The sequence below is a fragment of the Malaclemys terrapin genome, chromosome 3 (genome assembly GCF_027887155.1).
Source record: "Malaclemys terrapin pileata isolate rMalTer1 chromosome 3, rMalTer1.hap1, whole genome shotgun sequence".
NCBI lineage: Eukaryota > Metazoa > Chordata > Testudines > Emydidae > Malaclemys > Malaclemys terrapin.
Window position 1 is genome coordinate 127,892,039 of NC_071507.1, and position 27,006 is coordinate 127,919,044.

At 40.1% G+C, this 27,006-nt stretch overlaps 1 protein-coding gene across 1 annotated transcript; it reads left to right on the forward strand.

The window, feature by feature from the left end:
* Positions 1-120: 120 nt before the first annotated feature.
* Positions 121-26,807, forward strand: RTN4IP1 (reticulon 4 interacting protein 1). The gene is made up of 9 exons (XM_054023498.1): positions 121-812; positions 2,992-3,143; positions 3,948-4,016; positions 6,289-6,413; positions 9,411-9,459; positions 12,492-12,628; positions 15,195-15,378; positions 17,416-17,508; positions 26,679-26,807. The coding sequence occupies exons 1-9, from the start codon at positions 512-514 to the stop codon at positions 26,793-26,795; spliced, it is 1,227 nt and encodes a 408-aa protein (XP_053879473.1). The 5' UTR covers positions 121-511; the 3' UTR covers positions 26,796-26,807.
* Positions 26,808-27,006: the final 199 nt, after the last annotated feature.

The following is a 27,006-nucleotide window of genomic DNA, read 5'->3' on the forward strand; positions in this document are numbered from 1 at the left end:
CGGGGACTTGCTGAGGGGGGCACGCGCTGGCCCTGGGGGCAAGGGCAAGGAAAGGGGAGAGTGAGGCGGGGGCTGTCTCACTTTGGGGGTGGGGTCTTGTGGGGGGAGGCTGAGCTGATTGGGGAGGGGGCACTGGGATTTGGTGAGTTATAACGCGTTTGGGGGATCTCCCCCCTCCACGCTTTCAAACTAGGGAGTCTCTGGGGGCTGTAATGCTCGTGGGGAAAAGCCAGTTTGTTTAGTTCCCCTCGTTCGCACTCCAAAACCTGTGAGTCTTGTGGTTAAAAGTTGAATCTAGACACCCCCTCCCCCCTATGATTGTAAAAGAAGAATTAGAGTAATAGTAAAACATTTTAAAAAATTGAAGTTGGCAAACATACATGGGTTTGATTGGCTAAAAAATTATCTCTGTGCAGATGGGAAGCATTAGTGTGGCCAGCATGTAATTATTTTTACACATCTAGAATAGTAGCTAGAGTCATTAAAGATCCCACCTTATGCATTGGCAATAATGTATTTAAAGATGCATCTGCTTAGTAGGAGAGCATACAGTGGCTTGCTTTTCAGTCAAGGTTCCATGGCAACTTGCCTTAGAAGAGGCAAAAGTTTAATCAAGCCCCGTCTATGTAGAAATATCAGCCTCTCCTGTCAGAGATATACAGTTATGGCATCGTGGATAATAGAGAGATATGGGCGAAATGATGTGCTACGATTTACAAATAACATGATGTTCCCTATAATACATTTTCCAAATGAAGTCATTATTAAAGTCCATGCTGCAAGTTTAAACCCTATAGATGTTAATATGAGAAGTAAGTGATTTATTTTGAGTAGGAATTATTATATTTTTGTGTATTTTAGTGTTGATTAAGTTCGTAACATAACATGGTTCATACTGTAAATATAATTTTATTATACCTCTATTATTCTTATTAAATTGTTGTTGTAAATCATAGTCCAAAATGTGCCTGTGGCTCCAATAGTTTTTAAACAGGGCTGTTTGGAAAGATATTCCATGATTATTGTGGGAAAATACTCTTGCAAAACTTTTTTTCTGTTAAATTGTCTGGGGAGAGTGGTGAATTTTAGACTATAGTTCTGCATCTACCAAAGCAAAATTAGGCTGGGTTGTAGCCCAAGTAATACAAGCAGCTGGTTGCTGCCCTTCACAGACTTAAAACTCATGATCAGAGTGAGAATCAACTTGCAACCCAATTTTAAAGTGTTTTTCTTCTTCTGTTAGTTTGGTTCCGATTGTGCACGGGCCCAGGCCTGCACTGTGCTGAGTTCCTCTTGCAAAACACTGAGCTTCCTCAACTCCCATGACAGTTGGCTCATAGAATTCATTCCCAAAAATGTTTATTTCTCATCTTTGTCCTAACTTCCTGTTGCATAGGTGCCTCAGTGGCTACTTTTATTGGACCAACTTCTGTTTGTGAGAGAGACAAGCTTTCGACCTTACACAGCTCTTTTTCAGGTCTGCTGTCCACTGAATTCAAGGCTTTGGCCAATCAGTACATTTAACTGATTGATCATTGCCATTTGATGTTTTTCTAGTCAGACAATTTTTCTCAATAGCAGGCTCAGAAATCTTAACAAAAACTTAAAATAACAGAAAATCTTATATTTCACTGTTTATTCACAGCAAGATGCAATCTTGCATTTCAAATTTTGATATTGGCTTTAGATGAAAATTGAAAGAACTTTCTATTTTTTTAAACAACTGAGCTTAAAATTTCAATGATAAAGCAATTACAGTATATATTCGTTTATTAGCACGTTCGTTTATAAGCTGACCTGCCCCCCCCCCCCCAAAAGGATAGGTAAAAATAGCAAAAACTGTATGACCCTTTCATAGGCCGGCCCTATATTTCAGGGGTTGGAAACCTTTGGCTCCCGGCTTGTCAGGGTAAGCCGCTGGCGGGTTGGGATGTTTTGTTTACTTGGAGTGTCTGCAGGCATGAAGCCCCTCAGCTCCCTGTGGCCATGGTTCGTGGTTCCCAGCCAATGGGAGCTGCGGGTAGTGGCGCACCACTTCCCAGAGCTCCCATTGGCTGGGAATGGCGAGCCGTGGCCACAGGGAGCCGAGGGACTCCATGCCTGCAGACGCTCCAGGTAAACAAAACGACAGTGTATTAGATATTCAATTCAATGATTCCATAGAGTTTAAAATCATCAAAATTTGGTGTAGACCCGTTTATAAGCCGACCCCTGCTCTTTGATGTGTCACATTTTTACCAAAAATATGTGGCTTATGAATGAGTATATACGGTACTTGCAATTTAAAGCTCTTAAAAAGCCCTGATCCTGCAATGAGTTCCATCTTAGCAGACTCCTGAGCCTACACAGAATTCTGGATGGATCAGGGATCTGCCTGCACAAAGCTCCTTGTGAGACTGAGGCCTTAGTTTGTATTCTGGGGCCAAAACTACTTAAAACATTGCAGGTTGTTTGTTATAGGATTGTTTGTCCAATCATGCAACCCATACTCATCTGAGGAGGCCTACTGAAGCCAGTGGGAACATTTGTGGGATTAATGATTGCAGAATTGGCCCTGTCAATGCTCATGTACCTATGAAAAATAAATTAGACATCTATGAGATAGTCGTCACACATGAAATGATTAATTGTTCTTATCATGAAATAACAAATGTCTGTCAGTGTGATGTCTAATATCATGTTATAAGTAGCTAGCTGGTTTTATGATATTTAATATTTTTATATGTATTGTGCACCAAACGGGACATAAGAAGAAATATTGCAAGACTTGTTGATACTTAGTTGTATAAACTTTTTTAAAACATAAAATAATACTGTTCTGCTTGGTTCTAGTTCTTTAGAGATAACATTTTCAGAACTATAAAAAATCAAATTTCAGGGGTGTAAAGTTGCATTATGCACAGACTATAAACCTTGCTCACTGGTCCGATTTGTGCAGTTCTATAAAAATAATCATTGATATTTCCTACTCTGTTAAACCATGTTTTATAGATGGTTATGGAGCAGCTGCTTTAAATATGAAACGTGATCCACTGAAATTGAAAAGCACCGGGAATGAATTTCCTCTAACACTTGGTCGAGATGTATCTGGTGTAATTATGGAATGTGGGCTAAATGTGTCCTATTTCAAACCTGGAGATGAGGTGATGTAACTTGTTTCATTTTTCTAACTTTATGTATGTTGAAAATGTAATATGAAGTCAATTTTTTTCTTTTTCTTTGCAAATAACTATTTTTTCTTGCCTACCTGCAGCCTACATAAAAACTGGGTTGCAGTAACTTTTTTTGAACTTTTACTTGTTTTTTCCTGCAAAATATTCATATGGGCTAGTTACCCCATTTGTTTATATTTAGGGTCCATTGAATTTGCATATGTTAAAATCCTGAGGTGGGGGTTTCTTATATTAAAAAACAAAATACCTGAAGCTGCTTCATCTTGATTGAAACTAGAATTTTAACAGGAAATTTCTCTTGAGTAAACCTTTATTACCTTATAATACCAAAAACTCTGACATAGTTGAAGAGCCAGCAAATTTCTGAGCCCCATACAAATCCTTATAAGACTTGCTTTTAACTTTTTTCAGTTTTACTGGAGGAATGTTTTTCTCTTTCAGGTATTTTACCAGCTCATGGCCTTCTAGTAAGATATTGAACTGTTTAATGTAATCTGCTTTCTCCAAAAGTTTATATTATACACAGTACAATCCATCTTAGTTATATGTCCCATCCATGCTTCTATTAATCATTCTTCTGTAGTTTGTTTTAAGAGAGCAAATGAAATCTTTTTATAGTGAACTCAGATCTAGTGAAACTGATATTCTGTATAATTAATCTCTACTTATGCTACATTGAAGTTGTTCTGGAGGTTGGAAAATGACTTTTCTATGATATAGATACAATATTAAGAAAATAATAAAAGTTGAAATGTGTTTTCACTTTGGTTTTAGGTATGGGCAGCAATTCCTCCCTGGAAACAAGGCACTATATCAGAGTTTGTTGTAGCTAGTGGAAATGAGGTAACCATACCAAAATTTCAATATAAAAACAAAAATTTCAGCAGACTTTGTTTCTTCCAAAATCTGTGTAAATTGCTTTTTCACAGTTTTTAAATTTTATAGATTTAAAAAAAATATATTTTTCTACTTATGTAGTCAAGATATTTTGAAACATGGAAAATTCAACAGCTGAGGTTTAGTATAGCTTGTTTTAATTTGAAGCCTTGTGTAGTCCACTTGGTGGGTTGAGTTAAATCAGGGATTTAATTGTAATTTAAATTAGCAGGCAGGAAACCTTGATGTAAATAATAATTGATTTTAATCTTGTTTTATATTTATCTTTTTTAGTTACCTTCCTAAAGGAAGGTTGATGCTCACTGATTGGTAACCATTAAAACTTGTGGATTCACAACTAAACATAGACTTTATAATAAATGTGGTTGTGACGGGTTCCTTCCCAGGTGCCACCTGGAGCTGGGGTACCACTGAGCCCCCCCGACCCACCAGCCTGGGCTTCCTTTACACAGTATTGCTGTGACAAGCACTCTCCAGTGAAAAACCAAGATGATGTCACTCCCCTACCTTATATAGCTTTTGAATATGGGGGGAACCCTTTGTTTCAAAGCTTGGTTCCCACGCCAGTCAGTGGAAAAATACTGATATACCAAGATGGAGTCCAGCAGCAGGTGACCTGGTCACATGTCCCAGTAGTGTCACAGCAGCCTTGACTCTGGGGCTGTCTGCAGTGTCCTCAGGAATGCCCCCAAGTGGGAGATAAGCTTCTTCTAAGGCCTATTGTTTTCTCTAATGGCCCTTCCCCACCCAGCTTTTCAGAATGAAAGCATCTTGTCTAGTGAGCGTTCCCCAGGTGTAAACACATTTGTAATACAGATACATAGTCAATATTCCTAACCTCAGATACAAAAGTGATACATACATAAAAATAGGATAATCATATCAGGAAATCATAATCTTTTCAATGATATCTCGCATGACTTATCTTGCATAAAATACATCATAATTATTCCATAATCATATCATATATATCATAATAGCTCTATGAAGAATATGGGGTGCAGTGTCAGTGGTACTATTTTTTGTTACACATTAGGAGAATAAACTATACACATGTATATTGTGCTATATATTTGTTTAAATTGTATTCAGATTCTAAATTTGTTACATTTTATTTTAGCAAATGTGAATGATACATTTCTTATTTAGTACATGATTCATCTTTTACTTATGATTTGTGTCAAGCTCTATTTGCATGGAAACTAGAGTCTAGTTAAAAATTCACAAAATCAGCATTAATTTTTTTAGTAGTTAAATAAAACTACCTTATATATGCTGAATACATAAGAAAAAAAGTTAATTTCAAATGCAGAACATGTTTTAATAAACTGATTTGTTAAACAAAGTTGTTAGTGAATTGAATGGATTGTTTCTGGTCACCATGTCCTTCAAGATTCTAGAGCTAGAAGATCTCATCCTCTCACACTTAGCTTTTATTCATAGATTGGAAGAGGAAAACAAGCTTTCCCACTTTTTTCAGCTCCCAGCTGTTTTCTTAACTTTGAATGAACTAGCCATTGTACTGAACTAGTTCAGTAAACTGAAATTAAGAAAATATTCTCTCAGCACCTGCAGTCAATGCTCTTGCTGTCAAAAGCTGGGTTAGTAGCTTAGCAAACTCTAGTTCAGCGGTTCTCAAACTGTGGGTAGGGATCCCAAAGTGGGTCGTGACCCCGTTTTAATGGCATCGCCAGGGCTGGTGTTAGACTTGCTGGGGCCCGGGGCCAAAGCCAAAACCCGAGCCCCACTGCCCGGGGCCAAAGCTGAAGCCTGAGGGTGTGAGCCCTGGGTGGCAGGGCTCAGGTTACAGGCCCCAGCCTGGTGCTGAGGCCCTGGGGGTTTGATTTTGGCCCCCTCACCTGGGGTGGGAGGCCTCAGGCTTCGGTCCCCGCTCCTGGTGTTGGGTAGTAATTTTTTTTGTCAGAAGAGGGTCGTGGTGCAATAAAGTTTGAGAACCCCTACTCTAGTTCCAGGTACTTAGCCAGTGACTTCCTCCAGTTCAGCAAACATTTACTGCTTAATATTATTTTTTATTTAATTTAAGTGATTTTAATAGATTATAGAGAAGGTTTATTTTTTTAAATGAAAAATGTATTTAACGTAAATCAAATGATTTTTTTAAATTTAAATCAATGTTAAAACTTTATTTTTATCAACCCTGGTAGTCCACAAATATATTATTCATTGTGATTTAGACATGACTGATCTTCTACTTTAGATCTCTCACAAGCCCAAGTGTCTCAGTCACATGGAAGCTGCCTCCTTACCATATGTCGGTCTAACAGCATGGTCTGCAATGAACCAAATTGGGGGATTGAACCAAGATAATTGCAGTGGGAAACGGTAAGTAACTGGTCCTGGTGCTAATATGTTTGCATTAACTTTTGTGTGTTTATTTTTTGTATAGAGAGCTAACTGAATTTAATTTTTTAAGATAGGTAAAATAAAAAAATGAATGTGCAGAGTCATTCCTATATGCACAAAATGGTAAAGCCTTTGAATTTGCACTAGAATGGTAAAGATACAGAGATGACATAATGGCTGAAAGTTTACTTTCTTAATTCAGGGCCTGAACTGCTAACCTTTATTCTGACAAATAGTCCTATTAATTTCAGTGGGGCTATTTGCTTAACTAAAGCTTGTAGAATCAGACCTCAATTGTTTTGATGGGGTCAGAGGTCTTCTCACCTCAGCTTCCTTCTAAACAGAAGGAAAATCCAACTTGGTCCTGATCTTATAAACACTTACACATGTTCTTAACTCTGCTTATGTGAGTAGTTCATTAAAGTCAATGGGACTACTCACATGAATAAAATTAAGAATGTGCATAAATGTTTGCAAGATCTTGACCTTATACTTTCTGACCTCCTGTTATCATGGAGTATTATGTTTTATTAAAACATATTGTAAAGGACATTGGATTTAATGAAAATCTTTCATCTACATCTTTGGGAGATACTGAAGTAACTGGCTGTTGTGTGCCATGGTAAATTTCATTATGAAAATATCAGGAAAATGTTTGTTCTAAAGGTCAACTATTTTCTGAGAAAATAAATTATTCTTTGAAATTGCTTCTGCTCTTAAAACTATTGGTATTACCCTGTAGTAAATAGTAGAACTTTACACTTATCTCCCTCTTTATTTTTTAAATGTTTTAGATCATTTTTCATTTTGGTTAATTTGTTGCATGTAAATGGGATTAATATCTTTTAATGAAGTGCCTTTGGGTTAAAAAAAATTAAAAATGCCCTACCTAGGTTACAAAACTTACCTAAAAGTGAAAGCGCTTTTAAAAAAACTTTTATTTATACTGTTTCTTTACTTTTTGCATTTGCTTCAGCTTAAACAATGAAAAAAAACTAGTGAGTTTTACTTCCACATTCTCAGTCACCATGTACATGTTCTGTTGTTGCTAATAATTACCCATATGCGCTTATAGATTGCTTTATAAATAGTGTAAATAGTTTCCAATGTACAACATTTGGGTGGCAAACAGACTGTGGTCAGCCCTTGGGTTGGGGTAATGAGAAAGTTTTTTGACTGCTTGTTTTGTTTCTGGAAATTTACTTAGTGCTCTTTGCTTCAGATGTGCAACTCTTGTACCATGCACAAAGAAGACCCATGTATCCTGGAGGCTTTTAGAATAAAAAGATAACCCTCACCAAAGCTGTTCCAAACTTCCACTGAAATATTTTACTTAGGTCACTCTTCAAAAGATGAATTTTCAACTCTTTAGCTATAGCTTTCTCCAAAAAGTTAATGAGAAAATAGCAAATTTTAAGTTACGAAGAAAATTGGCAAGGTGTTTGGCAAAAGTATGTGCCTTTTTTTTTTTTTAAACCAAGATGTTGAATCCAACATCCAGACAGTATACTACGATCTTGAATTGCAAAAGCAGTTTCCTTCATCCCCAGCATAGTGAGAGGATTTAAATCAGAAACATCCTTTGCTTGAAGATACTGAAACTTCAATGAAACCACCACGGGGTATCAGATATCTCAGAACTTCAGTCTTTTGAACAAAATAGTCACTAAAATTCTGACTTGAATATTCCTGCACTGGTTAGCAGATGGTTTAAAATTTACAATTCCATTTATAGGCTTCAAGTAACACTTTCTTATAAGTCTATGTATTAAAGATTTAATAGAAAGTATCTAGATGAAGTTTGTAAAACACCACGATTAGAGTGCTGTATTGAGGTCTCGTATCTCTAAGACTAGATTATTTTAACAAAATATTCTGCAGTGTGTTTAGTAATATACTATGAGGTATTTATTACATGCAGGTAAAGTGAATGTACACTTGTCAAAATAAATGCAAAATGTGTTTTATGATGCAGTAGCTCTGATCTTTATCTTATTTGCTCATTCTCAACATTTGGTATTCTGTAATCTCTTCCAATTATAAATGAAAATTAGCAGAGTTCTGCTCAATTTACAGTAGAATTTCTAGAAAAGAAATGTATTTTGGTTTAGTTCAGCCTCAAAATTACTTTTGCCTAGTCTACTTCATGACATGTTTTTTTCTGTTAGCTATAGAGTTTAATAATGTGACTTACATTCCATGAGTTCTAAAATGTCCCAATACTATAAATACCACCACTTTAAACAAATATTTTCTCTTAGGTTTACATTCACAATTGATTTTTCTGTTAAGGAAATATCGCAACACAAAACCAATGAAAATTTGGTGCATAAAGTATGGGTCTAAGCTTATGAAGTGCTAACCTTATTCAGCTCTTTTGGGGAGAAAGGGTGGAAATAGTGCTTCCTTTAAGTTGTCTTTTGATGAAAATATTATTGGCCTACAGTTCCACTTCTGGATTAGTGGAAAACTCAAATGAACAAGGCAAAGAGCTGCCTTGCTGTACTGGAAGATAGTGTTATTGTCATAGAAGCGTAAGTTGACAGTGTTACCTCACATTTTTAGTCATCTGAAAGGTTAACTGTCCAAAGGACCAATTTTGAAAGAGAAACAGAGCTGTTAATTTGATATAGCCTGGTATCTGAGACTGTAAGAGACATTCAAGTAGAATGTTATTAAAATTTTGCACTTTTTTTAAAGCTGACATGTTGGCACCTCCTCTAAAATATAACCCTAGGTATTTGTTATGATTGCTGCAATGCTGTATTCATCAGACCTTTGTCTTAGCTGCCACTTCTCTCCTATATTCATGTTCATCTTCCTGTTGTAATCCTCCCCCTCATGTAAATAGGATCATCAAGGAATCTTTGTGTATATTGGGTATTTCATTAGTTTAATTCACGTGGATTCTTACATGGTGGAATTGTCTTGCTATGCAGTTAGGTTTTATCAATTGGAATTGCTCTTGTTTTACAGAATATTAATTTTCGGCGCTTCAGGTGGAGTTGGTACCTTTGCTATCCAGGTGATGTATTACAATAAGCCCAGTGTGAGTCTTTTATGAAAGTACTCTCTGATCAAGGTTTAAGGGAAAGGAGGTGGGGGCTGTTGGTGGTGAATTAGCAAGCTACTGAATGATCTCAGTGCAAGCCCAAAGGTAAGAGAGTTTGAAAATAGTTTGAGATTTATCATTTCCATCTACTTAGTTATTATCTTAGCCTAAGTTAGGAAGCAGTAGGCTTCAGGGGCAGAGAGGTTATGGGTGTAGGAAGTGAATGATTACACTTCAAGGCTTTAGTTACTGGGAAGGAGACTCCAATTTCCATGTGACTTGAAATCTGTTATATGTTTTGATTAGATTTCCTGCCTCCCTCACCCCCAAGTGGAATAAACTGGTATAAATTGATAATGATTTCAACAAACTGCTTTTTTTTCTGATGTAAATTCTCCTTAATATGTTAATGTTTTTATGTGCATCAAATATAGTGTAGTGGCTTAGAATGCAATTTCCCCTCCCCACTTTTTTAATCTCAGTTAAAAGGAGGAGGTGTTTTTTAATGAGCTGTTCATCTTGAAACTTGTTCTTAGTACATTTGCATTAAATTTGGGGCTTTTGATTGAAAGCAATGTCCCATTACACTCAAGCGTCTTTGTCTTCAGAATATAAACAAATACATTTTAGATGATTGTACCACTAAGTGGTTTTTTTCAGATTTCAAAGTTGTAAATAAATGGAGATATACCTATCTCATAGAACTGGAAGGGACCTCAAAAGGTCATTGAGTCCAGTCCCCTGCCTTCACCAAATACCGATTTTGCCCCAGATCCCTAAATGGTCCCCTCAAGGTTTGAACTCACAACCCTGGGTTTAGCAGGCCAATGCTTAAATCACTGAGCTATCCCTCCCCCCATGTAATAGCCTTTAGAAGAGCATGAGAGAGTTTTCAGTAGTACGCTATCTGCCTGAGCCTTGATAAAGCAGGTTGCTAAGTGAGTTCAGTAAGAAAGGTTGAGCCTGCCACTGAGTAGTTGTGATCGCTACCTGTCATCATGCAGAATAATTCATTCCTGTGTTAGGTTTATGGTTGGCAAATATCAAAGAAGATATTGCAGTGAAGAGTGAGAATAATGTATACAATAGAGGGTAAATTAAATAATTAGCAACATTCCTTTCTGTTTGAGCAGCTTTGCAGACTATAAACTAACCAGCCACCCTCCCTATGATAAATTAGTGATAGTTTTGCTCTTTGAAGTTTGCAGATAGCCGGATTATTGTTTCTAGTGAGCTGATTTACAACCAAATAGTGTCTTTACACTAGATTGGATACATCTTTTTTATACCTATGGTACACTATAACCATATATATCTATTTACACACATTTATATATTATTATATAGCTTAATGCTTTCAGATTCTTATTAATTGTACATTCTTAGTATGTTAGAAAATGGTGAATGATATATTGCTATTTACTAGATAATTAACTTTTTGCTCATGACTTGTGACAAGCTGCATTAGGATGGTAACTGGAATTTAATTAAACACACAAAATAGCATACAAATCTTATTTTTATTAATGAAACAAGTATTGAATAGAGTTCATGAATTTTTCTGATATATTTACAAAGCTTGAGCTCAAAAGTTAGATGTTTTTTCCCCTGATGCTTTTTTTATCTAGAAAAAGAGCCTTTAACTCAATGTTTTTGATAGAGGCTTAGGGATTTGGCATAGTTTTTTCATTTAAATATTTTAAGAGATCATAATTTTACATAACATAAACATAACATAACATAATTTTGTATTAAATTCAGATTTCATTTTAAACAGGTTTATTTTTAAAAAGAATATAATTTAAATAAGAAAATAAAAAAAATCTATTTGAATTAAAAAATCTGATTAAATTTTTTTTAAAAAATCATTATTTTTTATCTACCTTTATGGAAGGTGGTTTGCACTTTGTATATTAGCAGCCAAGTGCATACTTAGGTAGTCAGCAGCATCTGAAGAATTAACTGTCCAAATGGCCAACTTTGAAAGGCACACAACATTTTACTTAAGGTAGCCTGGTATCTGAGATCTGTAAGAGGCATCAAAGTAGAAAATTATTATAACTGCATGTACTAAACACTGTTTATGGCCGGGGTGAGCAAACTACGGCCCAGGGGCCGCATCCAGCTCTCCAGATGTTTTAATCCGGCCCTTGAGCTCCTGCTGGGGAGTGGGGTCTGGGGCTTGCCCCACTCTGGCACTCGAGCCAGGGAGTGGGGTAGGAGGCTTGCCCCACTCCGTGCCGCTCCCAGAAGCAGTGGCATGTCCCCGCTCTGGCTCCTACGAGTAGAGGCAGCCGGGGGCTCTGCACGCTGCCCCCACCCCAAGTGCCGCCGCAGCTCCTGTTGCCCAGGAACTGTGGCCAGTGGGAGCTGCAGGGGCAGCGCCTGCAGACAGGGCAGCCCACAGAGCTGCCTGGACGCGCCTCCGTGTAGGAGCCGGAGTAGGGACATGCCACTGCTTCTGGGAGCTGCTTGAGGTAAGCACCGCCCAGAGCCTGCACCCCTGATGAACTGTGCCCCTGCCCCAGCCCTGAACCCCCTCCTGCCCTCTGAACTCCTTGGTCCCAGCCCAGAGCACCCTCCTGCACCCCAAACCCCTCAGCCCCACCCCAGAGACCACCCTCACCCAGAGCCCTCCCCCCTGCACCCCAACCCTATGCCCCAGCCCCCTCCCGCACCCATAACTCTTCATTTCTGCTCCCACCCCCAGCCCGCACCCCCAGCTGGAGCCATCACCTCCTCCCGCACCCCAACCCCCAATTTCATGAGCATTCATGGTCCATCATACAATTTCCATACGCAAATGTGGCCCTCAGGCCAAAAAGTTTGCCCATCCCTGTGTTAGTGAGTTGCCCTACACAGTAACACAGTGCACCTGCTGTGCTCCCTCTCTATTGCATATGTTTATTTGGATTCTGTTGATAATGCGATGTTGGTCTTCTGAGGTATTTTCACTATTTAAATAATTTTTAAACCTTAGAATTTTTTATGTTTTTTATATATAGCTAATGAAAGCTTGGGGTGGTCATGTGACAGCCGTTTGTTCTCAGGATGCCAGTACCCTGGTGAAAAAGCTTGGAGCAGATGATGTGATTGATTACAAATCTGGAGATGTAGCAGAGCAACTGAAAATGTTACCATTGTATGTACTAATGCGGTTAAATATTTATATAGTACAGTAGGGGCATAGGCAGCAAGCAGACTCCCTTGCATGTACCTTTTGGGTTGCTTGAATCCAAAATTAGTCTGGCAGACTCCCTGCCTCTGGGGTTTTGAGCCTTCCTGTTTGCAAAGCCTTACTTTCTAAAGCAAGATCTCTGCCTCCCCCCCTTTGAATGTGGCTGTGAAATGAGTATCATAAATACAGACTGCTCTGCAGTATTAAGTCAGAAAAAAATAGGTTAAGTCAATGGGGAAGAGTTCACTCATTTAAACACATTTCTATAATGATAATGATTTCCACAACTGTATCAGCTTCCCTCCAAGGATCTCAAAATGCTTACAAACATTAATGAAAGACAAGGTGGATGAGGTAATATCTTTTACTGGACCAACTTCTGTTGGTGAGAGAGATGAGCTTTCAAGCTACACAGAGCTCTGCTTCAGACTTAACTGCTTCGTGCCTCAGTTTCCCTTTCTGTAAAATGAACCGTTGGTGTTGGCATACCTCACACAGGATTTGCAAAGCTTAATTCGGTAATGTTTGCAGTGCTGCTGAAGCAGGCCTGAAGAAGAGTTCTAGGCTCGAAAGCTTGTCTTTCTCACCAACCAAAGTTGCTCCAATAAAAGATATTACCTCACCCACTTTGTCTCTCTAATATCTTGAGACCAACACAGCTATAACAACATTGGAAACATTAATGAATTAAGCTTTACAAGTTTGTGTGAGGTAAGTAAGCACTAATAGTTCATTTTACAGAAAGGGAAACTGAGGCATGGAGCAGTTACGTGACTAACGTCTGATAGCAGGTGTGCAGGAGAGCTGGGAATAGATTGAGCTTTTCTGGAAGCCTAGTCCAGCTGTCTCAGATAAATAACAAATGTTTCAAGATAAATACATTTATGTTTAAAATGTATTGTTTAGAGTTTTCCTTGGAATTAGTTGTTTGTTAGGAATTCCCACCTTAAGGATTTTTTGCTTGTTTTTTCTTAAAGAATTATTCAAATATAAATTGTGATAATTATATTTGAATCTAAATAGTTTGAATTTCAAACTTTCAAGCAAATATTGCTTTGGAGAAGAATGTGAAGCTCTAGAATATCTTGAAACTATCGTAAGGTGGGTCTACACTTGCAGCAGTATGTAAAGTACAGACACAGCACGCCCCGCTAGCACGGGTATAAATAGCATAGGTGAGTAGAATGTCCTACACATCTGAAAAAAGAACAGGAGTACTTGTGGCACCTTAGAGACTAACAAATTTATTAGAGCATAAGCTTTCGTGGACTACAGCCCACTTTATATATATATATATATATATATATATATATATATATATACATCCGAAGAAGTGGTCTGTAGTCCACGAAAGCTTATGCTCTAATAAATCTGTTGGTCTGTAAGGTGCCACAAGTACTCCTGTTCTTTTTGCGGATACAGACTAACACGGCTGCTACTCTGAAACCTACACATCTGAATCCTACATGCACAGGCAGTCTTTCCCCTGTCGGCACTGCTATTTTTAGCACTGTAGTGTCGTGCTGTCTCCCCATTGTGGGAGGCTTTTCCCGCAGTGAAACGCTCCATCAGCTCCCCTGCCTCTCCCCTGCCAAAGCCTTTTCCTCACTGCAGTGAAAGGCCCCAGCGGAGGGGAGCTACTGGAGCCTTTCCCTGCTGCCTCCCTGCTGTCAGAGCCTTTGAGGACTACACCACAGTGAGTGTGGACACAGCTTGTCTTTCACATACCCTATATGCTGCTGCATGTGTAGGCCAATGTAACAAAGTCATAGTGACTCTAAACAATTAGGGTGATGTTCAGTTTAGCTACAGTGAGATTGTTAGTTGGCCCTGAGATGGTTGTATCCTGTCTTTAGTGAATGACCAGTAACATATAGGTACAATCTCTGTGTACAGTGAGGCTGGGTTATAATTGTCAAAGTCAGACTGAGGACTCACAGTTTGTCAGACCACTCTGTTTATTAGCAAAAGCGCTCTGCTAATACACCCAGATAATGTGAGTGCCATGCAAGGCCCAAACTATCTTATTTATTCAGATAAAAAGGGCACGAACTTAACAAGATGAAAAAGGGAGCAGAACTGATAAGTTTACCTGGGGCTAGACACACATATTTTATTTCCTTATTAACTCTTACCGATCTCTTGTTAATGTCCCCCCATCAGCTTAAGTGGACCCATTGTTCAATACAATGTTTCTCTTCCTGTCAACTTTATCTCAACATTCCTCATTTCTGCTTAAAGGAACATACAGCATTTCTTTAATCCATTCTACTTTTACAATATAATTCATTCTACTTTCACATAGTGAACTAGGATTTAGTTGAAAGTCTGGGTCTTCCATGCTACATTCCTGTGCACAGATTGTTTCAGTGTCTTGCGTCTGTAAATGGACATTTCAGCTATAGTCAATCTCTGCTTAGAATCACCTTTTCTCTCAAATAAACAAGTTAATTACAAGACTGTTGGCCTGTTTCTGTATTTTTTCAGTGCAACACCGTGCTTTCCAAACACATTTTTTCCCTGTTTCCAGGTTTGATTTCATCCTAGATAATGTTGGTGGACCCACTGAAAAATGGTCTCCAGATTTCCTCAAGAAATGGTCAGGAGCCACATATGTTACTTTGGTAACACCCTTTCTACTGAATGTGGACAGGCTTGGAGTAGCTGATGGCATGCTACAAACAGGAGTCACGATTGGAACCAAAACTGTAAAGGTACAGTAACAAAATGGATGCTTTAACTCTATGAAATAAGGAGTTTGGATGCAGTTAGTCTCCTGGTACATGTTTTGGTTTTTTTGCCTCATTCCTGTGTGCTTAGTTAGGCATGCTCATACTCTCCCAGCTGTTCTTTCCTTTCCTCCACATACAGGGTTGGTGATAGTTGAGTGAGAACTGATATCTGTCTGGCTGATGTGGGAGTGTTTTGGGTGCCTCTGAGTTAAGATTTTTCATTCTACTTTTTTCATAGTAAGTCCTGTTGGTATGTCTACAGTAAATGCAACAGATGAAATCCTGGCCTCATTGAAGTCAATGGGAGTTTTGCTATTGACTTAATTGGGGTCAGGATTTCACCCAACACATTGTTTGCTCCAGTGATGTGCCGTCTTCATCCCTAAAGGAGAGAATTCCCACAGGACAGCTAAGAAACACTTTTTCTTTTCCTTTTTCCTCTCTTCCGACTCGTGTTTCTGGGTGGTGATATTGTTACCCTAATTTTTCTGTCTTTACTTTTTTAAATAATTTCTTTCTGTCTGAAACAGACAGGTGAACTCTTTATTTTTTTAAAGGCTTGTTTTTTTCCTGAACAGGCAATTCTTGCTCTCCAAAGGAGTGCTGTTTCAGCAGTTGCTGTGGCTGCATATTCGAATGAGACCCCAAGTCTAATACTGACACTTTAAAAGGGAGTCCTCCTGTTCATAATGAAGTGAAGTACGAGCCTGGAAAGAAGGCTGTACACATATTGCTCAGTGCAGCTTTCTGCATGTTTACGTGAGAGGCATTTTGTGTTATGTATCACGTTTCAACTGGATTTGAAAAATCCAAGCCCTGATTCTGTTCTCAAACCAGATTTCCATCATTGGAGTTACTCCGGACTTTTATGATTAGAATGTGAGATCTTCCTGAAATTTTAATCAAAATCCCCTTTTTGATTCACCTCTTTCTCCTAGCAAAATTGGTAGGAGTAGGCCCCTGTTTGTCAGTGTCAGCCTTTAAAATGCAGCTATCTTCTGAAAAGCTATCTTGTACAAATGACACCACCTTTTTCAGCAGAACCTTTAGTTCTGTCTCTGCATGATGTATCCAGGAGTAAAAGCTGGCCTGCAGAATCTATATTACTGACAATGAAGTTGAGCTAGAAAAAGCTGACTTTACTGTCAGAGCACAGGTTGACCTTGTAGGACTGCCTATATTTATGTGTGTGTATAATATAATTTCCTTTTTGTGTATATTTAACATAATTTATGTATTTTAATGAATAATTTACTATGCTTACTATAATATATAATATAATTAATTGAACAGTAGTGAATGACATTGGACTGACAGCTTCAAAGATGGAAGGTGCCTGGCTCTTCAAGGAGTGTGATGCGTAGCAGCGACTTTTTTCACATTGCTCCCCTAATGTGAATCAACCCTGCCTCTATGAGTGAGAGAGGGTACAAATAGCTCATTCTCTCTAGGTCTACTCAGTTCTTAGCCACTGATGCAAACACCAAGTGATAGTATGAGTATGCCTGTCTGCTGAGAGCTGGACTGAGACAAACAGCCCACTTCAAATGGGCCACCAGCCAGTCATCAGGCAGAAATGATTTTCTGCCATCGCCACCCTGGGCTGGATTTGAACTGATTACATACAGGTGAAAGGCTCTGAATCCCTAGCAGAATTCATTCTGTGTGAGAGAGAGTGTGTGTGTGTGTGTGTATATATATATATATAAAAAAAGCGTGACTTTGCACAGTTTACATCTTGTATAAGAAACAGTCTTGCTTGTTTGGCTTTGAAGATAAGGCTTTTATCACAACTAGCCAACTCATGCAGTTGGACTCTGATCTTATTGTGACGGCGCAACATCCATGTGCATACATCTAGTCCACGTGCTTCTGTGACATTTAGATGCCAGAAAATGTTTACCACGTTTTTCTTAAGATACCTTTCTAGGCTCTGACTGTCTTGTTTAAATGTACAGTTCACATTTTGAGTTTCTTTTGTAACTCTTTATGTGTGTTTGTGTGATCTGTCCATTTCAGCACCTCTGTAAAGGAATCCATTATCGATGGGCATTTTTCACACCGAGCGGCCAATCTTTGGATGAGATAGCAAAACTGGTTGAATCAGGAAAGGTATGTTAGAATCTGTAGTTTAACCCTCTTTATTATTGCTGAAATAAATGCTGCTTTGCCTTAAAAAGTGTATAATTCACAGTTAAGGAATAAAACAGGGGTCGGCAACCTACGGCACATGTGCCAAACATGGCACGCAAGCCGATTTTAAGTGGCACACTGTCGAGGTCCCAGCCCCCAGCCCCACTCAGCCCCCGAACGCTCTCCCCTGCGGGGGCAAGAGGCAGAAGCTTGGTCCTGCGGCAGCCAAGCTTCCCCCCTCCCTTGCTTCTTCCCCCGGTGTGGTGTTTTCCTGCCCCTCCTCCTCCTGCTCCCTCTCCCTGCGCCGATCAGCTGATCGCCCTTGCGAGGGGGACGAGTGGCAGCGTGCTCCATAGAGGAGGCAGAGAAGAGGTAGGGACGGGACCGTGGGGAAGGGGGTGGAACAGGGCATATCCCTTCCAGCCCCCTGCCATGAGCCGCTCAGGGCAGGGGTCTGGGAGCACCCCCACGAGCTGAGCACCCCAGCCCTCTGCCCTGACCCCCCTCCACACACACACCCAGCCTTCTGCCCTGCACCTCCACACCTCTGAACTCCCCCCCCACACCCAGCCTTCTTCCCTGACCCCTGAACCCCCACACTCCCCCAGGCTTCTGCCCTGCACCCCCCACACTCCCCAGCCCTCTGCCCTGAACCCCCCGCAAACAGCCTTCTGCCCTGCACCCCTCCACACACCCCCAGCCCTCTGCCCTGATCCCTGAACCTCCCCCAGGTCTGGGGTCCCGGCTGCCGTCCCTTTGCCAGCCAGCGTCCCGGCCGCAGGCCCCGCTCATTCCACTGCCAGCCTAGGTGAACAGAACCCCAGGCTGAAAGCGGGCTGAGCAGGCTGGCAGCATAAGATCAGCATTTTAATTTAATTTTAAATGAAGCTTCTTAAACATTTTGAAAACCTTGTTTACTTTACATACAACAATAGTTTAGTTATATAATATAGACTTATAGAGAGAGACTTTCTAAAAAACGTTAAAATGTATTACTGGCACTCGAAACCTTAAATTAAAGTGAATAAATGAAGACTTGGCATAACACTTCTGAAAGGTTGCCGACCCCTGGAATAAAACATTACAAACTGTTCAGTGAGAGGGTTAATTGTTGCTTTTCAACTTTTCCTTCTCGCTTAGTTCTCGCCCAGTGTACAGAATGTAGACATTGGTGTTTCCTACTTTTTAATAATAGGATTCTCCCCTCTTTTCAGACATAAAATGTATTAGGCTATAGGCAAAACGGGCTACTTTTGGCACTGGAAGTGATTGTTTAGCCTAAACTCTGACAATGAAAATTAAAAAAGGGTGCTGGGGTAGTAGGGACACCTGGTTGGTTCTTCAGTCAAAATGAACTTGACTGTTTCTTCTATCCATGTACCCAACCACCCCCAGACATGTACAGTGCTAGAATAGGGTATTACCAGTCACAGCTGACATGCATTGACAGAGTGGTGTGGGGAATCTTGAATGTAATTATTTCTCTCTTTAGGAGTATAAAATTCAGTGATACATAATTTCATCAAGCTCCATTGTCTCTTAAATTGTCAATTGTCATGAAGTTTTCCACAGTGGAATCAGAAAAGGGTCATGATGAAGAAGGTGTACTATTACTTTCCTAATTTTCCCAAGTTTAAGAGCTTGTTACAAGTTGTCTGCAAGAGAGGATGGGGAGGCTCCTCCTGACAGTGTAATTCGTCTCCCCTCAATCCACACATGCTGGGAAATGCGGTGCTGTAAGAACTGGCCTTGCGTCTCAGCACCTTTTGGGGACTCCCCCATAGTGGGGAAATCTCCAGCAGAGATGCTATGGACAGTTTCCTACTGCCTTTGTGCTGTTGAAGCAGAACAAGGAAGAGAACCTGCCCCTGTGCACTGTTGATTCTAGAACATGAATCTCCAGGCCATTTCACACTCCTGGGGCTAAAAGATGGGTCCTTTTCTAGAAGTGTGTAGGTAATCAAATTATGTCCCCATTTGGATTTCCTTTCTCTCCACTATATATTTCCCCCTCCTCTTCCAGAAACTGGTATTTTTAGTTTTGTCCTTCTTTTTTCCCAATTCCTGAATGATCTTTGGGCCACTTCATTGCTGCTATTCACCTTTTTAGTGCTATTGACCAGGCCCACAGGATAAGCTGCACTTCTATTCTGCCCATATATCCAATATGCCACCTCTGAAGTACTGACCAGCCAGTGGAAAGTCCCAGGATTTGTCTTCACTTTAGAGTTAACTGAGGTGATTGTTACCCGGATATGAACACCCTGGTTAGCGTAGGCAGGATCTGAGCAGCTGCCCTGCAAAGCGACATTTGAGTTGCTATATCCACACTGCTGCTGCGCTCATCTGTGTATATTCTAGGGGACATATCCCATGGTTCTCTGTGCTGCAATATGCTGAGCCACTATGATTCTTTCCTAGTGAATTGTGGGAGTATTTGTCTGTCCTTCTTGGCACATGGGGAATTGTGGGAAGGCATTGGAGGACTATCAGCCCAATTTGGGCTTTAGCCTACATCCCTAGATTGTTCAGTTAGCTTTGGATGAAGCAACCACTAAACTAAGGTCAGAGATTTTTGCGTGTGGAAGAAAGGGGGATTTCAGACAATACTTGGATAAGAGTCCATGTCGACTCTGCAGTGAAGAAGTACCTGCAGAGTCCATCCCTCTCCAGGCCAAGATCAGTTGGAAAGCTTGCCCGCACCTTGCCTAGCTTTGTATGTTTAGATGCTCTGTGTGGATATGCTTTGACTTTAATTAGCTTTTTGTGCTGGTTGGCTGGAACCCAGAGGTATTGATTTTTGAGAGATGTTGCAAAGACTTTCTGTTAAATAACCCATCTCTGTAGGGTTTTTTGTTTTGTTTTAAAAGAGAAAGAACTCTAGAGTTGCATTTAGCTGTGGCTGTGAATTCTGTTTTATTAAAACCCATCTGTTCCTCTCTTCTCAGATAGTATAGCTTGCTCACTATGTTCATGAAAATACTCAGTGCTTACATTAATACAATTTCCATGAGCAAAGCTAACACAAAATGTACACTCTTTACACAGGTGTTGGACTTTATTTGAATATTCAGATTCACATAAATCATGATTAGACCTGGAACTGTGTAAGCAGATACCAGATACTCAAATGTGTTGCTCTCTCTCTTGGTTAGTCTGATGCAGCTGTGTATTCTGTGGTTAATCAGCATTGACTTTCAGGGATCTTGTCTTCGGGGGCGGGAAAATACATCTAGATTTACCAAAAATAGCTACAGTAGAATGGGTAAAGGTGGTGAACAAAACAGCTTCTGAACATGGCGTGGTGTTTTGTTTTCTTAGCCCTTCCCCCTAGGAGTGTGCAAACCACGGGGAGGGGGAGACATTTCCTTCTGCTTGAAAAAAACAAACTCAGGTAGAGGGGAAGTATAAATAGGAGATGCAGCTGCACAAACAGTTCTCCCTTCTTGTTTGTGTTGGATTTATAACACCAGTCAAATTAAACTAACAGTACAAGTGAGTAACACTGAAGAGTGTGTGACATAATATAGAACAATTCCACTGCCTGCTACTAGACTAGAGAGTTCTACAAGAGAAGCTGTTCATTAGAGCCTTTCTCTGCATAGTCCAGTGTGTTTAACATGGGGTAAATTAGCTGAATCCAGCCACTCTAACTTGTATTGAGGCGAGCCTGGCCTGGCAAACACAATACGCTTGGGCTGGCTCCAGTCTCTTGTTCCTCCTCATTGTGCTGGAAACGGCTCCAGCTGCTCCTGTTAGTGACGCACAGGCTGTATTTGGTCATTAAACCCCCAAACATAACTGGATTCACTTGGACTTTGCTGTCAGAATTTTATTAATCACGTGTTACTCTGTCATAATTGCAATTAGACAGGAGCAGTATATTGTTTTAAGACACATAATATGTCTGTTTTAATTCTTTAAAAGATACCAGAAGAGCAGCTAGTGTATATGACGCAAAGACGCCCTGTGAATTAGGTATTGTTACCATTTGACAGATGGAGAAACTAAGGCAGAGAGAGAGGTTTGTGACTTATCTAGGGTCTCATAAGAAGTCCTTGGTAAAGCTTTAAATAGAATCCAGAACTTCTCCCTCCCATTCCTGGGTCTTTACCACCAGAGCATGTGTGTTCATATTTGATCATTTTTCATTAGGCATTTCTGACGTTCTAGTTACTTTAAAATCAAGGCGAGAGAAGTCAGACTCTTTGATATATTTTTGTGCACATAATACTCATATTTTCTGGAGATTCTAAGCTTTCATTAAGAAGAAAAACCCTGTTTCTAGCCTTTGGGTTCCAAAGCTACCCTTGAATATGTGACACGAGTAATCACAGCAACTTCAAACAGTGCCTCCAAGAGGTGTGAACTTTCCTCCCCCATTAATCTCACTATGATGTTAAATCTAGAGCCTATTGATGACACTTCTAATGTCAGCATTAACTATTTCATTGCATATCATTTCAGTGGTGAAATGGAGAAGGGGGTGGGAGAGAAGGCCATGGAAGGTGGGACTTGAGAGATGCAGCAGGGAAAGAAATGCAGACATAAGAAAGGAGAGAAACAAAGGCATGGAAGAGGGAGAGAAACAGAAAGGTGATGGGGAAGGAAGAGAAACAAAAGGCAGAAATAGCGGTGTTCCTAAAGGTGAGCCTATTTTCTACTTAGTGACAATAAAGTACCAAACGAAAATGAAATTGTTAGTTGTAACATCAAAGCCAATTCAACTAATGATCTTTGTGAAAACTTCTCATTGACATCAGGGGAGATTCACTGTGGATGCAGGGAGGGGAGTATTGAGTCCTACGTTTATACCTTGGCTCATGAACCATAGTTACAAATGGAATTTGGCCCTTTTCACAGAATGAGTGCCTCTGATCTAGGTGGTACTATGCTTTCATGTCTCAAAATTACAGCGTGTTCTTCACTTCAACCCAAAATACATATTGTGTAAAGTTTGTGGATAAATATGCATATTTATATGCAGTGCATTGTTAGTAGTAAACATTTATATTCATGTCCAAAGACGCTACTCAGGATCAGTGTGCTGGGTGCTGTAGAAACACAGGAAAGAACCAGTGCAGTATCATTGCTTTTGAGCTATGGGGTTTGATTCTTCAGTTCTTGCTCAAAGCTCCTAGGGAGTTTTACCTGAGTAAGGACTGCAGGATTTAGGCTCGTCTGTTCACTTCAGAATTGAAAGGGCCAGTGCATCTCTCTTATCAGAGAAATACAGACCGGCAAGGAAGGATTCAGATTGGCCAAAAGTTTGAAAATTATTATTACTACTGAGTGGACTGCTAATGCGGCGTTTCAGTCATAGCCTGTTGAGTTCAGAGCTGGGTTTGATACATTTCAGATTCTTAACTAACATTAGCAAATAGGTTTCCTCTCTCTCTCTCTCCTCCCCCTTTTAAAACATGTAAGGAGCTCAGTGAAGAGCCCAGGGATCCATATCTATAATGTTCTGTGCATTGTTAAGAACGGAGAGCAAGAGAATATTCAAACTCAATCTGTTTTTTCAGATAAACAATTCTGTAGTGGTGGGTGTAATCCCTTCTCTCCCCACCCTTTAGTATTTAATCCTGTTTCCCTGAACAAGTAAGTGTCCACTGGCAGGGGTCTGATGTGTGGCTGTAAATAGACAGTGTTTGCATTATCCAGTTAATCTCCACTTATTATCATGTATTCAGCAAGCAGGGACGCTCCCCCCAGCCCGCGTGCCTGTTCACAGGAAGAGATTTTATCTGAGTCAGTTGATTATAGTAAAGGCCAAATGACTCATTGTGCAGTGATATGGTCAGCCCTTTCAGAGGTATCCAGACAATGGACTAATCAGCAGGCCAGAGAAATGTTTTAATGCTTTAGATTGCCAGGATCATCAATTTAGTATTCATGTCTCTAGAGGGGTCAGTGTTTAACTCAGACCAGAGGTTTCTAACAATGGAGCATATGAGCTGTGAGCATTTGGTGGCAGTGATGTACACAGTGTTTTGCATTCTATCAGGTTGGACTAGGGATTCCTCTGAATCCCCTAGAGCACTATTTTTAAAATGTGCTGTGAACTTTGTCTTAGGTTCTCAATATATTACATAGTGTTATAACCTGATACAAGTAATCACAAGTAGTTCAAAATGTATGTTGGGGCTATGGAGGGTAATAGTCGTTTTTGTTCTGAAATCTTTATATAACCAGTGTTGGTGTCTGGAATTATCCTTATTGTGCCTTTCCTTGTAAATGGCTCTTCTGTGCTTCCACCTGGGGAGCATATCTGAGCTCCAACCTTTCCTGATCACTATTCTGATAGCCTCACCCTTCCACAGGCCACGCTCACCCTGGGCTAATCAGTGGTTTTCTCCTGTGTACTGTGCGTTTCTGAACAATCTACCTCTCTTTGTTTTAAACTGAAGTGAAGCTCAGCAAATAGATCTTGTTATTTTAATAAGTTATAGGTCGTTCAGGTTCCTCAAGTCACGCACTGTACAAACAAGTTAGTGAATTTTCCCTGCTCTTTCCCCCGCTGCTGCTGCTGCTGCTGAAGCAATGGAGGACAGTCAGTGCTATTGATGCTACATTTCCCTTGCAAATAGTCACAGCATTTGCTTGATCCACCCCAACAGTATAGCCAAAGACACTATTGCTTTACCTCCCTGACCTTGATCACTAGGGCAGCACTGATTTTGACCAGCGTAGCAAAACCAAGTTAGTCTTGAACTCAGTCAGAATTGCTCCAATTTGGGGTAGTAGTGAGTGCTATGCAGCATCTGACTGCCCCCTCTGCCATTTCTCCATCACACTGCAAAGAAAACATAGATTGTGTTGCTCCCCTTGTTCAGCCAGGTAAAACTTATACTGCGGAGTGTGGTATACCGTGTTGTAGCTGTGTCAGTCCCAGGATATTAGAGAGACAAGGTGCGTGAGGTAATATCTTTTATTGGATCAACTTTTGGTGGTGAGACAGACAAGCTTTCGAGCTATACAGAGCCCAGACCTGAAGTAGCTCGAAAACTTCTCTCACCAACAGAAGATATTACCTCACCCACCATGTCACTCCAGAGTGTGCATGCTTGACGCAGCTGGCGAATATATATTAGCACAATGGCTTTAGGGGAGAATCAAATATACTAATTCTGATCCTTTCTTCCAAGTTTTCTTTTGTGTGGGAGCTTACATGCATGCTCTTCCACTTGGCACTGCTGATTTGACTTCTGAGTCAAAAATCGTTGTGACTTCTTGAAGAGAGCAGGTGACTACTGTGGCATAATAGGTTGTTTTGATTACTAATGTCCTGGCTTTTTGTAGTCATACAAATCAATTAATAGAATATCCGGGTTAGAAGGGACCTCAGGAGGTCATCTAGTCCAACCTCCTGCTCAAAGCAGGACCAATCCCTGGACAGATTTTTTTCCCAGTTCCCTAAATGGCCCCCTCAAGGATTGAACTCACAACCGTGGGTTTAGCAGGCCAAAGCTCAAACCACGGAGCTATCCCTCCCCCATTCTTTATTGCAGCATTTGGGCTTTGCTGTAGGGTGTTTGATATCAATAATATGAACTGAAAATATGCAGAGGAATGAGTGAAGGACCCTATAGGAGGACTTTCAGCTACTATATTGGGGTTGTGCAGCTGTTGGGGGAATATATTAGGTGGTGAGTTTTCAAAACCTCGCTTGGGAAGTGCATATATGGAACCTTCACTGGTAGATGTGCTATGCACTCATTTCCTGGGGTGTGTTTCTGAAAATGAACCTTTACAGTTTAGTAAAATTGGGGGGGTGAGACAGGGGGGCTGTTTGCTTAGAAGCTTGAAAAAGAGCCACTGCTTCTGAAATTTGCACGCTGCTTGTCTTGCTGCATTATGCCTTTGGCATTGAGATATTTGAATAGTATGGTAATGTGAGAGAATAATTATGAATGTTTAAAGTATTCAGCTACAGAGATGGGGGGGGGGGGGCAGAAATAAAGAGCAGCTTCTCCCTGAGGAGAGTTATCATTATCAACAGGGTGTTATAAATGACAAGCATCTTTCTAGTATAATAAATAGGGTGTTTAGGGCTTTATTTAAATGCTGATTACTGCAACAGTTAGATGCAGAACCAGCTAATGTTAATCTTTCTTTCCATAAAGATGATAGAGGCCAGCCCAGTGCTGCAGGAATATTGCATCAAGGTGTGAGATCATCCTCTGGATAGTGTTCTTGTAGAGCTTGTGATCTTGGCCTCTGGGAAGAGGGCTCAATATGTGATGCCTTTTCTAGCACCCTTTTTGGCTGTCAATGAGAGATGTTTTTAGAAGAAGCTAATATTCCCCCTCCCTGGGTACAGATGAAATGTGACCATTAGCAAAAGCCAGGGGAGGAATATGTATAAATAAGAAGAGTGAAGCAGTGCTGATTTCCACACTGGGATGGGGACAGCGACTGTGGTTGCTTCCCTTCACCTTATTTGGAGATGACATGAAAACCGTGCATAGGATTACTTTGCAAAATTAATACGTCAAGATAGCTGTTAGATCAAGAAACAACTTGTACCATGTAAATCATACATCGATTTTTAAAGGTATGGATTTAAAGGGTGGGATTTTTAAAGATATCTAGATGCCTAACTCCACTTGTTTAAAGGGAATTAGGTACACCTTTTAAAAACTAGCCCAAAGTGACTTATGAGAACAAGTATGGGGCTTGTACTCTTAAGGCATTTTTAAAAGGTGGGGGCCTAGTGAGATTTTCAAAAGCACCTAAGTCCCACTGACTCCAGTGGGAGTTAGGCACATAGATGCTTTCAAATATCCCCAAAGGTGCCTAAATATCTTTTAAAAATCTGGCCCTGTGGAGCTTTGAACCTGGTGCGTGTGTTAAGTTGAACATGAAATAAATAATAAATGTCAACAATGAAGAAAAGTGTGTAAATCACTTCTTTCTCCAAATATTAATGTATGGAACATAAGGTAGAATCAGTATATCCATTTGCTTTCTCTGGGTCCTGCAGATGAGCTTTGAACAGTAGATGACTATATTAGTGTTCAAGGTTAGATGTCACTGTATTTTAGTTACTTATTACATATAACTTTGCAGTGCGGTAGGGGAGAAGCTGTTAGGATCATGCTCAGTCATTTGATCCCTGCCAAGTGATCTTTGTTTTTGTTTCATAGATCCATCCAGTTGTTGAGCAAGTCTTCTCTTTTTCTGAAGTTCCAAAGGCCTTTCTGAAGCTAGAAGGAGGACATGCACGTGGGAAAACAGTGATCAATGTAATTAATAAAAAATAACATCTACAGCCATTCTGTTTTGCTTGCAGTTTGTGCTCGCTGATGGATGGCATTTGAACATGGTAGTGAACTACGCCTTCAAGTCTATTTCCTTGCAAGTTTCTCACAAATGGTGTCCTAAGGTTAAAATGCTTCTAAAAGGTTTATAGGCCATGAACCTCTAGGTACTAAGTTAGTTTTTAAAAACAAGTTATTGAATATAAAATTCCTA

Coding starts and splice junctions, on each gene's coding strand:
- RTN4IP1 (XM_054023498.1), top strand. CDS start 512: ATGTATTTAAAGATGCATCTGCTTAGTAGGAGAGCATACAGTGGCTTG. Junction 813..2,991: donor TATAGATGTTAATATGAGAA/GTAAGTGATTTA, acceptor CATGTTTTATAG/ATGGTTATGGAGCAGCTGCT. Junction 3,144..3,947: donor ATTTCAAACCTGGAGATGAG/GTGATGTAACTT, acceptor CTTTGGTTTTAG/GTATGGGCAGCAATTCCTCC.